Source organism: Odontomachus brunneus, unplaced genomic scaffold (genome assembly GCF_010583005.1).
Source record: "Odontomachus brunneus isolate Ranch 3 - 2012 unplaced genomic scaffold, Obru_v1 Obru_scaffold_029, whole genome shotgun sequence".
Lineage (NCBI taxonomy): Eukaryota > Metazoa > Arthropoda > Insecta > Hymenoptera > Formicidae > Odontomachus > Odontomachus brunneus.
Genome location: NW_022639479.1, coordinates 2,177,735 through 2,192,667, shown reverse-complemented (window position 1 = coordinate 2,192,667; position 14,933 = coordinate 2,177,735). Strand labels below are relative to the sequence as shown.

Sequence of the window (14,933 nt, the reverse complement as noted above, 5' to 3'; positions counted from 1 at the left end):
GTTGTCTCATTCGCGAGTTATGGCTGTTTAAAGCCGCAACATCGACATCAAATTTGATGCTCGAAATTTGCGCTGATGTGACACTGGCACTTGTTCTCGTGCACTGAACTCGGTTGAATGATCGCGTGCCTGCAGCGAACGAGTGAGAGAGGTGCAACTACGCTTATCTGAGCCGCAAAGTGGGGGTACGGGGCTAAGTTCGGTATGGGTGTCGCTCAAGGTGATTGCCCGGAAGCAACAGTCGCATTCCGCATTCCGTTCACGCGTCACGTCGCGACTTATCTACAACTCGCTCAGTAATAACGCTGGCCGTGGATTGATACAATTGTTAATAACTTCACTTGTAGACGTCGTAGCGACTTGAAACAAAGACCATGGGAAAGAGGAAATTATTGCGCTTCCGACGGATGTGAAATTGTCCTTCTGTGAAATAAAGATCGAATAGCATAATTATGTAAGTATGAAAGACACCAGTATTTATGTTTGCACTAAAGTGAATATTAATCTCTGTTAAAAACGGGAAACCTTAGTTTGGATTTGTAATGTGGAGTCAGTTTTATGTTTTTAGAAGGCATAAAATACAATTTATCTTTCCAGCAGCGAATATTTTTTTGCTGCAGCGCCGAAGTTTAAGTAACTAATAAATTGTTTCTATCTCAATGATACTGCAGCTACTGCAGCTATATTTTAGTTTCTTCGGCTAATCATTTTTTGCATGTAAGTTTACCGGATAAAAAGCCAAAAATCTTTATCAAATTATCGATTTAACAACGCATTAGTGAGCATGATTCGAATAATTTATTGTTCAATCGAATCTCTTTATTGTTCAATCGATATCACTGAGAGTTAAGATAAAAGCGTTTACGAAAGTTTATCTGAAAAATGAATTTTGACATAAAACTAAAATACGTATAGTGTATTATAAAACGATTTAGATACAATGAAATTGATAGGTCAATAAACTGTCAAAATTGAAAGTTATTACCGACGGACTCACGGGATAATAATAGAATTAATAATATAATTAGGAATAATAAGTAATAATATAATTACTGAAGTTCGTCAGTAATGATTCTCAATTTTGACAGTTTTGTGAATTTGTAATTTCGTTGTATCTAGACTGTTTTGCAGTCCATTGTACAGTCAAAATAGATTATCTGCTTTTATTTCTGTAAATTCTGGACATATGTCTTGTGTTCAGATAAGACGTATGCATTCCAGAAAAAAATAGCGGGTAACTTATATGACCATAATATATTCAGTAAAATATTAGGAAATCAATAATAATTATTTTTTATTTTCAAAATATATTTTTATGCTACTTTCGAAATATGTTTTCGTCAAGGTATCTTTTTCTCTTGAAGTCATTGCACGACTGATTGCACATTTGTTCTAAATTAAGACTAGTCCCCATGTGTTATTATAGTATGCTCAAATTTCGAACAATAATCGTAACCTTGTGCAGAGAGCGAAGTCTCTCGAGAAGTTTACAGTCTGGCGCAGTGTTTGTAACGCCAAGTATGACTTTGACTTTAGTTTCGCTATAGTAGCAGAGTCACGTTTAATGTCAACAAACCAAGCGAGTTTCAGGCACTTTCAGCGATAATCGAGCACACGAGTATAACTTTGACGAATAACGCTCGCGAATATGGTCTCTACTCAATCTCGCGTATACGGATATCAAAACGTGGCCGTCTTGTTTTGTATTTTATTCGTCAGACACGAGGATCGCGTACATTGTCAGCGCGAGAAGTAGTCAGCTACGCATTTAACTCAGGCGATAAATTGGTCGAACGATTAACTGCCGGCGATGGGCGTCTTGCGGTGTTTCTCTATTAGATCAGGCTGATTTGTTTTCTCGCGTGCGAGTTTGCACTTTTCGTAGCAACTGATCGCGCATTGCTCCGATAAAATCGATACAAAACGTTTAATCGGTTCTATCGTCGGATCTAAACGATAAACGCCCGGCCGAGTTCCCTATCGTTTTGCTTCTCCCTGTTCCTCCTAGCACTTCTTAGTTATAATGAAGAGGCGAGAAGTGCCTTCGAGAACTCCTCTCTTCGAATGTCGTTCCGAAAAAAAGACTCAAAAAACTATTCGTAGACTGACCATCTCGATAATTCCCAATAAAAAAAATGAAGAGGCTTTTTAATACACTCAGAAAAAGTATCTAAAAAGTAAAAAAAATACTTATTCAATGTAGATATTAAAAACATATTTACTGAAATTAGAGTTCTTTTATTTAAACAGAATAAACAATTTCTTTCATGAAAAACTAAAGTTTTAAGAAAATGTATATTTTCATATCTGAAAAAAAAAAGATTTTATATTAGCACAAATAAATATGTTATTAGTATCCGCTAAATAAATATTTTTTTCTCGATGTATAAAATCATACTTCAGAGAGAAGCCAATCGAAGCCGCAGCTCACTCGGGAGTTGATACTAAAGAGGCAACGCTCGATGCCAGTCGAAACGTTTGGTGTTTTCGCGATAGACATCAACGCGAATCTTCATCCATATCCGCATGCGAATAATATTCGCTCTCTGGTCCAATCGTTCAGTTTTCTCTTCTGGATCGCAATTTTTAGTCAGTTCAATACGCGCGAGTTCCAACGGCGGTATATTTCGCTGAAATTCGAAGGAAAAAGACGTGGAAAATGATGGGTCTGATTTGCTAAACTAAGGATTGCCACATCTTCTCTTGCGCGCGCGAGAAGATGTTTCTCTCGTATCTCGGTCGATGGTACATTGCAAAAAATGGTACAACCTTGGCAACTGACACTCGAGATCTTGCTACGACAGCGGTACCGCAAAACACACTCGGTATGCCGCGAATGGCGTAATTAGCTCCAATCTGATCATCATTAATAACGCGAAGCGTGCAATCGTCCTCCGATCGGCGCATTTTTTTTTAGACCGTCCTAGAGCTTTCATCTGTTTTGCAGTTTACAAGAACGATTGTTCCGGGTTGAATAGGTATTTAATGGGTTAATGACAAAAAACTCGAGAGTTAATATCTACCCGAAGGAGTCATTATCTGTTCCGAATGTGAAAGTGGCTTAGAGTCTTCGGATTTTTTTTCTATTTTTTTGAACACAAAGAGCTCCACGTATCTAGGTTAATGTAAAATTGTAGGCGATGCTTACGAAACATTGATGTGCTATAAAGATAAAGGCAGAGTATTTTCCTGTTCTTAGAATAAATATTAGGGAAGGTAGCTCTTTCCTAAAAAATCGATTTTTGCTAGTTTTATGCTTGTGAATTTTGAATTCTAAATTTTTGTTAAATATTCGAAACGCATAATTTCTTGATGAAGGAGAGACCACTGACGCTGGGCAATTAAATAGTAAAACGCGACTCGCGTATAAAGCTGATTGCTCTGAAAAATTCAATTCGATCGATCATTGATGTGTCTCTCACAGCTGGATAGAGAGGGAGGATGCGTTGGCGCGCATTTGGCTAAGTTTAGCGGCAGTTTCAGATGGCTGGCACTGTTTCCCCGACGATGTGTTATCGATGTGTTAACGGTGTTACATGTTGCGAACTTGCGGTTCGTTCAACCCTCACGATCGTCGCGTCGGTTGTGCGAGTATAGCTTGCAGTCTATTAACGATTCAACGCAATGAACGATTATCACGTCAAGTGCGCGAACGTGTTAGTCGTTTGGTTTGGATCGTGAAATATGAATTTCTCGGCGGAATCGTTTATTGACATCCCAATGATCCCTCATTTTTTCGAGAAATTTCATTTTTTATTTTGCAAATATTTAACAAGACTGTTCTCTGCTTTTAAATCGCATACTGTTATTCGAGCTTTTTTGCCACAAAAATGCAAAATCGAAAAGACTCTTGTAAAACATAATTAACTGAAAATGTTAACGAAGTTAACGAATTTGGTTTTGGGGTTTTCTGAAATTATTATGAGAAATGATTAAAATGAAAGTTGTGAAGCTCGTGCGGTGTTGATACGTAACGTCGAGATACGATTTTGTACAGCCGCGTGCTTTTTGGAATTGCACATTCATACGTGCTAATTTATAGTTGGACGAAGTATTTAGAGACACACGAGTCCTCTGTTTGCTTAATGCCAGTATGCTACCGTTTACACTGACTGCTTTGAAAGAAAACGAGCGGATGTGCATACGTAAACAGAGCCGTTTGTAGACCAAATTAGGCCTTGACAAATATTTTTTGTTCAGTTTGATATAAAGTACACTTTGTCAAGGTGTAGTGACAATATCTTACGTTGATTTTGAAAAAGAAATATTCCGATTTTAGCTCATAGATAAACCGGATTTATATTAACTTTTTAATACTACTTTAGTATTCGTTATATAAAGCTTATAAAAGTACAAATAAAAATATTTAATTTCTGTAAAATTATAAATATTTCTTAGGATTTATTATTTCAACAATAGTGTTCACAAGTGTTACGACTTCAAAGATATATTCAATTTAATATTAAATATTTTGAATGCACAAGAGTTATTAATTTATCTTCGGAGATCATTTCATGTAAATCCTATCATTTTGTGCGCGTAGGAATAATAATCAATCAGAGTTAATAATTAACTGAAATCGCTAATATATCCTAACTGATTAATATTCCATTCTCTTGTCACTCATCGTTCATTCAATTATTCGTATCTCAGTTTCGTTAACGATTACGTAAGACTTCGTCGAAATAATTATTCATGTTAAATTCTGACACGTTGTCTTCTGTATGTTCCCGATTGTCGCAAAGACAGGAAATCGTTATACGCGATTCCGTCCTCGGTGCCGCGCGCGATAAGACCCTTTGACAGAAGATGAACAGCATTCGGAGGAGAAAGAAACCGCCGGGTCGTAAGCAAGAACTCGCTGCACCATATTCGGCAGCGTTACATTTTTGCAGGGCTGGATGATGGTATTTCACCGCCCTGTGAACAAAATCGTAATTTCGTTCATAAATATTTGAACGTCATAAGTCATTAATGATCGCGGTGCAATTTCAAATGCATTTTCGTTGTTCGCGCTTTGACGCGACCATTTAATATGAGGTTTAAATTGACTCGTTATTAATAAATCGATTGGTGTAACTTTGTTTTTGAAAAAATGAATAGAATAAGATAAGCAACATTACTCTTTTATCGTTTTTTCCGACAAAGATCATGTTAATATCTCTATCTTAACGATATAGTATCTAACCTTTCAATGGCCCTAAAGCTATTGCGAGGTAAAAGCTTGAATATGCCGAGAAGACAGAGAAAGAGAAGGAGAGAGTGGGAGAGAAAGAAAGAAAGATTATCTTAAGATAGTACTAATGCTTGGACACTAATAACACTGATATCTAACTCTGGACATTGTTATTGTTTTGATCTTTAAGGGTTCTGAATAGTTTGTAGACACGAATTAAAGAAGTTTCTCCGAAATATTTGTACACAAAAATTATAAGACGCACATTTTTTAACTTTTCAATATATTTTATAACTTTTCTGTAAAAAAAATAAAAGAAAACTTTTTTAACTTAAGTCTATTACCTAAAACCTTTAAATACGAATATTTAAATTTTTAATATAGTAAATAAGAAGATATATATATATATATATATATATTTTTTTTTTTAATATATACATGTATTTTACATTGAAAGTTTAAATACTCGTATTTAAAAACTAAAACAAGAAGAATATCCAGAGTTAAATACCAATATTATATAATATTATTTGCGTCCAGATGTTGATAATTTACCTTATGCACGTCAATCTTACGACTTACTTCACGTTAAGTACGTGATTGCCATTTGCGATTTCTTTCCGCCTGCGTACTCCTCACGTAGCTGCGTTTCCTGAACGATAAGTATCATGTCCCATTCATCCATCCGTCGGTCTAACAACGTCTGTCGGTTAGTGTGTTCTCCTCAAGACTCGAGTCAGAATGCCCAGCTATGGGGCTTTCGAGCGAGGAGTCGATCTTTCCAACTGACAGGCGCGGGGATGTCGCGTTCGTACTGTGAAGTGAGTTTCCCATGTTCGCTGATTGACGTAAAAGGTTCGCGTTTCTTTTCGCGCGAGTCCGTCGGAAAATCCGATAGGACGTGTATACCCTGAGAGACTTTTTGTACAGTCGAGAAAAGCGCGAATCGGATGAGCGTCAGTAGCTGGAAAACTACCATCGACAAAGTCTTTCTTCATGGCTCTCTAAGGCGGGTCACGAGTTCTTTCTATGTGGCGTTAATTTAATATGCGGCGATGCAGCGAGCGTGCACGTGTCGCTCAGCTAAATATAATCGCGCGCAGAACACGTTAGCGTTGGAAGGATGTTTTGCGTGAAGCGCGCGCGCACGCAGGAGTGGCGATCGGAGATTTCGCGGCTTTCGTATATTTCAGTAAACACTGAAACGCGCGCGAAAGAGCTGACATCACCTATCCTTTTTCTATTCTTATCGACGTGTCGATACGCGCTTACTTTTATAAGACGGTTGCATCATTATGCATGAAATCAGCCTGATCAGTTCGCTATTGTACGCAACGGACGATGACGACGTCGACGTCGTTCTCGACTGCTGGGCGATCTTATAAAACGAACAGGTGCTTACTGCATTCACGAGTTTCTGCCCGGTTGACCTAAATTTTGAGTTTACTGCTGCAGTAGCCGAGGTCAACTAATGTCAACGCGATAGACGATGAGCCGCCGCCATCTCTGCGTAGGCAATGACTCTAGGCGAGAGAACGAAACCGTAGATCGACGATTGTTGTTCTACTTAATGCGTTGTATATGGCGAATTTATCTTAAACTACTGATGAAACGCGCAACGCGGAAATCGGAGTGAAACGATATGTCATGTCTCATATGTACTCACCGTATTATTTTTAGTGTTCACGGCATGATGGTTTTAACACATTGACTTACATCATTCTAGAACGTAGTGTGAATTTCTCATAGGAAGTTTTAGAATAGTATAACTTCATGTATTATAAGGCTATTGTATTCAATGACCATTGCGTGCGTGATATTGCAAGATCTAAAGTACAGTTGGCTGATTAAGCCAACACTTTTTCTCGATGAATTTCATAATGTATCTCATATCCAATAGGAGAATTTGTTCTTTAGTAATTTTAATGAAATAGGTTTTCCTGTTGGATACGGAATGCATTGCAAAACTCATCGAGAGAAAGTATTGCCATACTTGGGGCCGATTTTTCCAACCTCTTGATAAGTTAATTAAATTAATAGTTAAATTATATGTTTGTCTTTGTTTTTCCTTCAAATTAAACAAAGACAGGCGTATGATTTAACTGTTAACTTACTAAGAAGTTCGAAAAATCGGCTTTTAATCAGTCGACTGTATGTGACGTGCACTAAATAGATATTTCCTGAGGATTTCATGTCAAACATATCATGTCCAGGCACATCATATCTTGCATATCGATTATATGTGTGTGTTAATTGAAAATATGAAACTATATTTTTATTGATTTATTTATTTCTTAATTTTACGTTCAATCTTCTGACACGTGCCAAGTATTCACAGACAAATGGTCTCACTGTCAGATACAATTCTCTCTCTCTCTCTCTCTCTCTCTCTCTCTCTTTCTCCCCCCTCTTTCTCTTTCTCTCCCTCTTACAATATCCAGGTATCCAACGAATATGTGTTAGATACAATTCTAGATCGTGGTTAAATCTTTCGACTTTCGATAACCTATCAGATCGAGTGTAAACTCTCGACTTTCGATAGTCGATTAGATCGATCGATTAACTTTCGATTTTTGAGGATCAATCAGATTCAAGTATGCCGTCTCGATTAACCGATGCGATTGAGTTTCTGGTACGTGTCCAGATGGCGTGTTTGCATTCATTTAGAATGCGCGATATCTGGAAACTCGAACGTTTCCCGCTTCTCGACGATCATCATGATGCACTCAGAAATCTCCGGCGTGTATTAAAAGACTGAAATTCCGGGAAAATGTTCGCAGAGTACGATAATATCTATTCGGCGGGCGAACCAGCTCGTAAGTTTGCACCCGGTTACGATATCGTATTATTAGATATAAGAACATTGTGGTTATAATCCTGATACAGATGCGATTCGAATTTGCAATTCCCTTTAAATCGAAATTAATGTTTACTCCTAAATATTCTAAGACTCTTCAATAAATGTTTTCGTCGATTAATTATTAATGATTATGTTGTAGATGAACGCGAAGACGTGCAGAAGAAGACGTTCGCCAAATGGATAAATTCGCAGTTACTCAAAGTAAGCGATCGACCTGGTTCCATTCCATCGTTCTGCCTGTTATTTCCATTAAATTTTTCTGCCGAGTTACGGTGTAACAGTCGAAAAGTTTCGCTTTCATCGAAATTTTTCGCGCTCACGATGCAACGAGTAGCCATGCATTGCTATTTGTTATAGATTATACATTCGTTATCGAGATCTCATAACACGGTGAATGTAATAGCATCTTCCGAGAGATGCTTCTTGCGAGGAAGAACGCGAGACGGATGTTTAATCTGTTTTTTTTTTTTTAGAATCATCATGATCCGATCACTAATCTGTTTGTCGACCTGCGAGATGGCAATCGCCTGCTGTCCCTTCTGGAAGTGCTCACTTCGAAGACTTATGTAAGTACAATGAGCTTATCGTTTGTGCGCTGCATTAATCGTTTAGTTGCAACGCGCTGATCCATGATTTTGTTGGCGAGAGTTTTTTCCGCATCGGTGATACACTACCCGAGAGAGAAAGAGAAAACGTTGTTTGTTAAGTCACGATTAAGTTTCTCGTAGACGATTGTTAAAACTACTCACAGCCGTGAGCGTGATTCCCAATAAAATCGTTTTTAAAAGCATCTCACGTCAGCGCGTTCACATACCACCGTCGTAGAATCGCCGCGGAGCAGGTGCACAGGCAGTATTTGCATAAGACCGCGGCCGATTATGAATGCGCGCGGTAGACGCAAAAGAATGTTGTTCCATTCGCGAGATGTATACCGCGGCATTTGCATTACCCCACGCAGGTGTCCGCTTTCATCGTTGAAATTTATTTCGCACAATGCCAGACGCGGAATTAGACAAATCTAAGGATTATGTACTGAGAATAAGTCACGTGAACTCCGAGGAGAATCTTCCTGTTTTATTTATTTATTTTTTTAAGAGAAGGAGAAATACATGTGTTACTTTACAGAAAAGGGAACGCGGTCGAATGCGAGTGCATCATCTTAATAACGTTAACAAAGCATTGCAAATCCTCGAGCAGAATAACGTAAGTATGCAACTGCCAACATTTATGTTACATTATTTGATTTTGTATAAGCAGTTAAATATTGATTAAAACATAAAATACATAAATTGACGTTATATGTAATAATTTGATATTTGAGGCTTTCATTATGATAATTGAGGCTTTTTAATATTGATACTATATTATGTTGATGTTTTAGGTAAAACTTGTTAATATTAGTAGCAACGACATCGTCGATGGTAATCCAAAATTAACACTCGGTCTGGTATGGAGTATTATTCTACATTGGCAAGTAAGTTAGATAAATTGTTTAAATACTGAATTACGTAAACCATGATAGATTTATGTGCTTGTTTTAATGTTTCATAATACAAAGTTATATTAGATGTAGCTTTGAAAGTAATGTTTAATTTTCCAATTTTTAACCACAGACTACTATTGGCAAAAAAAATGCCGTACATAAATTAAACTGAGAGTAATATACTGAGAGTAACATATATATTTTTGCTATATCAAGTAATAATGATTATCCGTATGACAACGTTCGAATCAATCATGTGGAAACTAGTTTGTGCGATAGAATATGTTCAATTTCCAAACTTAAAGACTATTGGAGATTTCTTGAATGCAATAAATCTGAATCGAGCAAGCATGGCCTAAAAATGATTTCAGTCCAGTAATATTAAAGGAATTAACGAAGCTTTATGACAGTAGTAAGAATTAAACATATAATTAACTTATTTTATAGATATTTAACAGACAAACGATGTTTTTTCCTTATTTTTTTTTATTTCATAAGAAACAAGAATAATAGAAGTCGTGTAAATAAAACAGTATTTTTAGTTGTATTGTTAAATTAATCCTTGTCTAAACCTAATCGATGATTTGTGTTTGTCATTATTGTATTTTTTATTAATGTGTTATATTAACAGGTGCATTATCATCTAAAAGATTTGATGACAGAATTACAACAGACTAATTTAGAAAAGACACTTCTTGCTTGGTGCCGCCAAAATTCGCAGGTAATAAATTCGCACGTTTTAACAATATATAAATTAATAAAAAGATATATATATATATATATATATATATATATATGTATAAACAAAAGATTAATAGATTGTAAAATAATTTACCTGTATCGTGCTATTTTGTAGAGTTACCCTAATGTTGATATTAAAAATTTTACAACGTCTTGGTCGGATGGATTAGCATTTAACGCGATCTTACACAAGTGGAAACCTCATCTGTTTGACTTTAATAATATCGCACGTAAACATCCAAATGCCAGGTTGGACCATGCCTTTCGGCTCGCACAGGAACATCTCAATATCGAGCGTCTGTTGGATCCCGAAGGTAATTTAGTTTTAGACGCAATACATCATACGCACGTAATATTAATTACACCTTCTTCGCACGTCTTATGTATTTAGAATATATATGTTGAACTTTTCAGATGTAAATATCAGTTTTATATTAGACTTGTACTACATATATTTGAGACATATTATATATTAGATAAAATATTGCGTTGCATCTCTCTCTTTTATTCTAATTATCATTGCAAATTCATGAAAAATTGTCAATACTGCCATGTTAACCAATATTTACCTATCACGTATCTTATTTTGCAGATGTCAATACTTCAGTGCCAGATAAAAAATCCATCATGATGTATGTTATGTGTCTTTTCCAATCATTACCGCACTCCGGAGATGATATTGGTGAACTAGATCTTTCAATCGCAAGTGACAGTACCAGCCCAGTCACAACACCAGGAACAGAGGTACGTGCTTCATAGTTTAATGAATATGCAACGAATCATACGCCATATTACTATGTCGGCTCTATTAAACATCAATTTGCAGACTACTCTGTCCTTTGGCAATTTTGGAATGCCAGCTTCCCGTCCGATGAGTTTAGCTACAAATGTTTCTGTTGAGCTTGGCGGTTATCAAGTCGCCCTCGAAGACGTTCTAACATGGCTTTTGGAAGCGGAGGATAAATTGAATCATGCCCCTGAGCCGGGCTCGACTCTAGACATATTGAAACAACAATTCCACGAGCATGAAACCTTCTTGATGGAGTTATCGGGCCATCAGGACGGGGTGGGGACTGTTCTAGAGGAAGGTGCAAGGTTGTTAGCTGAGGGCGGATTGCATAAAGATGAGGAGCATGAAGTTCGCGTGCAAATGTCGTTACTGAATTCTCGATGGGAGGGACTACGAATGCGCGCCATGGAGAGACAAACCAGTATCCACGAGGTATATATACTCTACGCGCCTTCTCATGGAAATAATACATTTTTATATTTAATATTCATAACATTGATGTTTAACTTTGTATTACGCGAACTTTTGACGTTAAATTATACATTTATAAAACGACTTCATTTTTACGCATATACGTTTATATTTTCTCTCTGAAACTCTACACTTGTAATTAAATATTAATTATATTTTACCAACACATGGTCCTAACTAAAAATAATCATTTCTAGGTCCTGATGCAAATGCAACAGGCTCAGTTAGACGCGTTGCGACAATGGCTGACAAAAACGGAAGATAGGATCTCTATGATGGCGGCGGCAGAATTAAATCCGTCTGCTCTCAACGAGCAAATGAAACATCTAAGTGAATTAGAGCAAGATATTCAGGCGCAGCAAGACGTAGTCGATGGTATGAGGAACATGGTGGTAGTAGTGGATGAAGAAAATTCCGAGGCAGTTTATGCTCAAATGGAAGATCAATTGTCCGCCCTCGGTGAACGCTGGAGTCACATCTGCCAGTGGAAAGAGGAACGACGTCAGCGATTGGAATCTGTGTCTACACTTTGGCATAATGTCACCGACGATTACAAGAAGTTAGTAGCGTGGTTGAACGAAACGGAAATCACGTTAAAGCAAATGGAAGCCAATCCGGCATCCGAAATCGGTGAAGTACTAGACCGAATAAAAAGGTTGCAAGTTCTAAAGGCGGAAATGGATATTAATGAGAAAAAATTAACATCTCTACAAGAGTCAATCCAGGATTTAGATGGCCACGGTACGTCTCCGGAGTGTATGAATATTTTGGAAAAGATTGAAAACTTGCAAGATCGATGGGAAGCTGTAGGACAAATTATGGAAGTTCAAACTCAAAGGGTATATAATTTATGATTTATATAATTATAGAATTTATTGATATTAGTAAATAATATCTTGTAAAAAAAACTTGTTAAAATAATATATATTTTGCTTCTCGATGAAGTCTACAACTCACTTTTATTGCATTTTTTTGCATTAGATAACGAATTCTGGATTTGAGTTTGACTTAATGTCCGAAGATAGCACAACAACTGTTAAGGGAAATGAATGGATGTCCGAAACGGTAACGAGTATAGCATATAAAGAAGAGATTGCTGCAACAGTAAGTATATTTTGTATGTTTTTTTTTAATACTTACTTTTAGATTTAGTGTTCTTTATAACTACTCATTTTTTCAGTCAACACCACATAGTGATTCAAAAAAAAGACGAGTCGATAGTACCACTAAACATGAATTTGAATCGGCATTGCTTCATCTGTATAAATGGTTAGATTATGTCGACTTAGAAATAGGTCGTTCAGAAGGGGTATTCGATGAGTTAAGCGTGGAAGAGAAGAAAGTGGTTTACGAAGATACTCTCGCAGATATGGAATCGCACAAGAGTGAATATGACAAGGTTCTTGAAATCGGTCAACAACTTATTGAAGAATTAAAAAATGCAAATGAATCCACTGAAGAAGAAGAATCCAAAATTAAAAACATACAAAATTGTTGGGTGGCGACGAATACTCGTCTCCAAGATATAAAAAGACGTATAGATTATTTGGAAGAAGTAAAGAAATTCCGCACCGAACTAGCCAGTTTGAATTTGATGTTGGAAAGTTATACCAAGTGGTTCGATACAAATAAAGGAAATAATCAGATAGAACCATTTAGGGTAAGTTTGAAAATATCTCAGTTTTAGATATACATACATATTAAACAGATTATATATACTATAATTTTAATATTAAAATATTTTATGTAGGTAAAAATAAAATCAATGAAATCCCACGATGAGCGCATAAAAAAGATGCTAGAGAAAGCCAATGAATTATCGTTAAACCAAATTGCAAATACAGAGAGCAGTAACATTGATTCAGATATAAAAATGTTCTCCATTAATTGGGATAAACTGTATACGATGTAGGTATCGTTGCGGGTATACATGTACATTGTATATTGTATTGTTTAATAAAATGTTTAATAATATTCTTAGGTTATCGGAGCGATTAACCGAAGTAAACAACGCCATCGATAGAACACCGCCTAAGAAGTATATTGAGGCAGTTTCTAATCTAACATTGTTCATTAATAATGTGGAAAGTGTCCTATTGTCAGAGCATATAATTATATCTGATGAGAAAGTTATGGCAGAGCAAATGAATAGATTTAAAGATATACAAAATTCGTTAAAGGAACAAGAGGGAATTTTCAAATACGTTAATTCTACTGGACAAGATCTGATAACAAAAATGAACAATGATTCCTCGGCGCAACGATTTAAAGATGAATTGCAAGATCTCAATACTAAATGGAGTGATATACCTATTATTTTAGAAGAGAAACAGCAGACTCTTGTAAAAGGTAAGTAGAACGCAAATATATGCACGCAATACGCAAAATAAATTTTTTAAATTTATGATGACATAAACTTTTTTTTACTACGATTTGTCATTCATTAATCATTATTAATATAACGCAATATGATTTGTTTTAGATATTACAACTATACAAATTTTCAATAGCGAACTTTCTGCATTGGAATCTTGGTTGATGAAATCATTATCATTCCTGGAAGATTTATCTAAAGACAACGTTACAGATAATGTTGAGAGGACGGAACATAAATTAGAGCAAATTCGCTCTTTTTCTCAGGAGATGGATAAAATGAAATTGAAAATTGAAGCACTTGGAACATCAACAAATAAAATGCTCGAGAAATCTGAACCTAATTTTGTAAGTTTATTAAATAGCAAATTGGAAGCTGTGGCATATAAATGGGCCTCTCTTGTTGACGAGGCTAAAAGTCTAAGCGATAAATATGAAGGCGCTTTAAAGAAAAATGATGATGTAAGTACGAAATCTGTATAAAATAATATAAATGGCTTTCGTTATTGGCTCTTTATTGGCTCGTTATTGATTATTTATTGGCTCTGTTTCTGTTAGATTATAAATGGTATAGAAGATTTCACAAACTGGCTGTCAATCCTGGAGAAAGACATACCAGTAGAATCAAGAATAACATCTTCAGTTGAGCTTTTCCAAGTTCGCGGTCGGTATCAAGCACTGAAAGACAAAGTTGACAAACGAGTGGAAGAGTTTCGAAATCTCAACGAAATGGGAAATGATAAACTGTTAAGTTCAGAAGGATCGTCTGTGCAAGAGCTCGGCAGACGGTTCACTTTCTTGAATGCACGATGGACCGATGTTACGGATCGTATATACGAGCGTTACAGACATTTACAAAATGCTAGTCATGAATACGGAGAATTCCGAGCGTTGGTTGCACAGGAAAGCGACTGGTTGGACAAACTAGATAAAAGATTGAAGAAATCTCCTAAAACTGCTGCAGATGCAGAAGAAATCTCAGAAGAACTTGATGTGAGTGATATTTTTATTTGACAGTAATAATTTAATTTGGCAATAA

At 36.2% G+C, this 14,933-nt stretch overlaps 1 protein-coding gene across 20 annotated transcripts in view; it reads left to right on the top strand.

Moving 5' to 3' along the window:
• LOC116843001 (dystrophin, isoforms A/C/F/G/H-like) overlaps positions 1–14,933 on the top strand; it is a 557,622-nt gene that overhangs the window by 14,071 nt on the left and 528,618 nt on the right. For 18 of the 20 annotated variants that reach the window (XM_032812942.1, XM_032812944.1, XM_032812923.1 and 15 more), the window contains 15 exons: positions 8,176–8,237; positions 8,510–8,602; positions 9,162–9,239; positions 9,418–9,510; positions 10,151–10,240; positions 10,376–10,574; positions 10,853–11,004; positions 11,087–11,482; positions 11,719–12,360; positions 12,503–12,625; positions 12,702–13,181; positions 13,272–13,429; positions 13,503–13,870; positions 14,004–14,356; positions 14,453–14,887. In XM_032812942.1, coding sequence (XP_032668833.1) covers positions 8,176–8,237; positions 8,510–8,602; positions 9,162–9,239; positions 9,418–9,510; positions 10,151–10,240; positions 10,376–10,574; positions 10,853–11,004; positions 11,087–11,482; positions 11,719–12,360; positions 12,503–12,625; positions 12,702–13,181; positions 13,272–13,429; positions 13,503–13,870; positions 14,004–14,356; positions 14,453–14,887 — 3,722 coding nt within the window. Of the gene's footprint in view, positions 1–384; positions 455–7,611; positions 7,993–8,175; positions 8,238–8,509; positions 8,603–9,161; positions 9,240–9,417; positions 9,511–10,150; positions 10,241–10,375; positions 10,575–10,852; positions 11,005–11,086; positions 11,483–11,718; positions 12,361–12,502; positions 12,626–12,701; positions 13,182–13,271; positions 13,430–13,502; positions 13,871–14,003; positions 14,357–14,452; positions 14,888–14,933 lie in introns of those variants that run through there. The other 2 variants (XM_032812943.1, XM_032812932.1) reach the window with 2 other exon arrangements.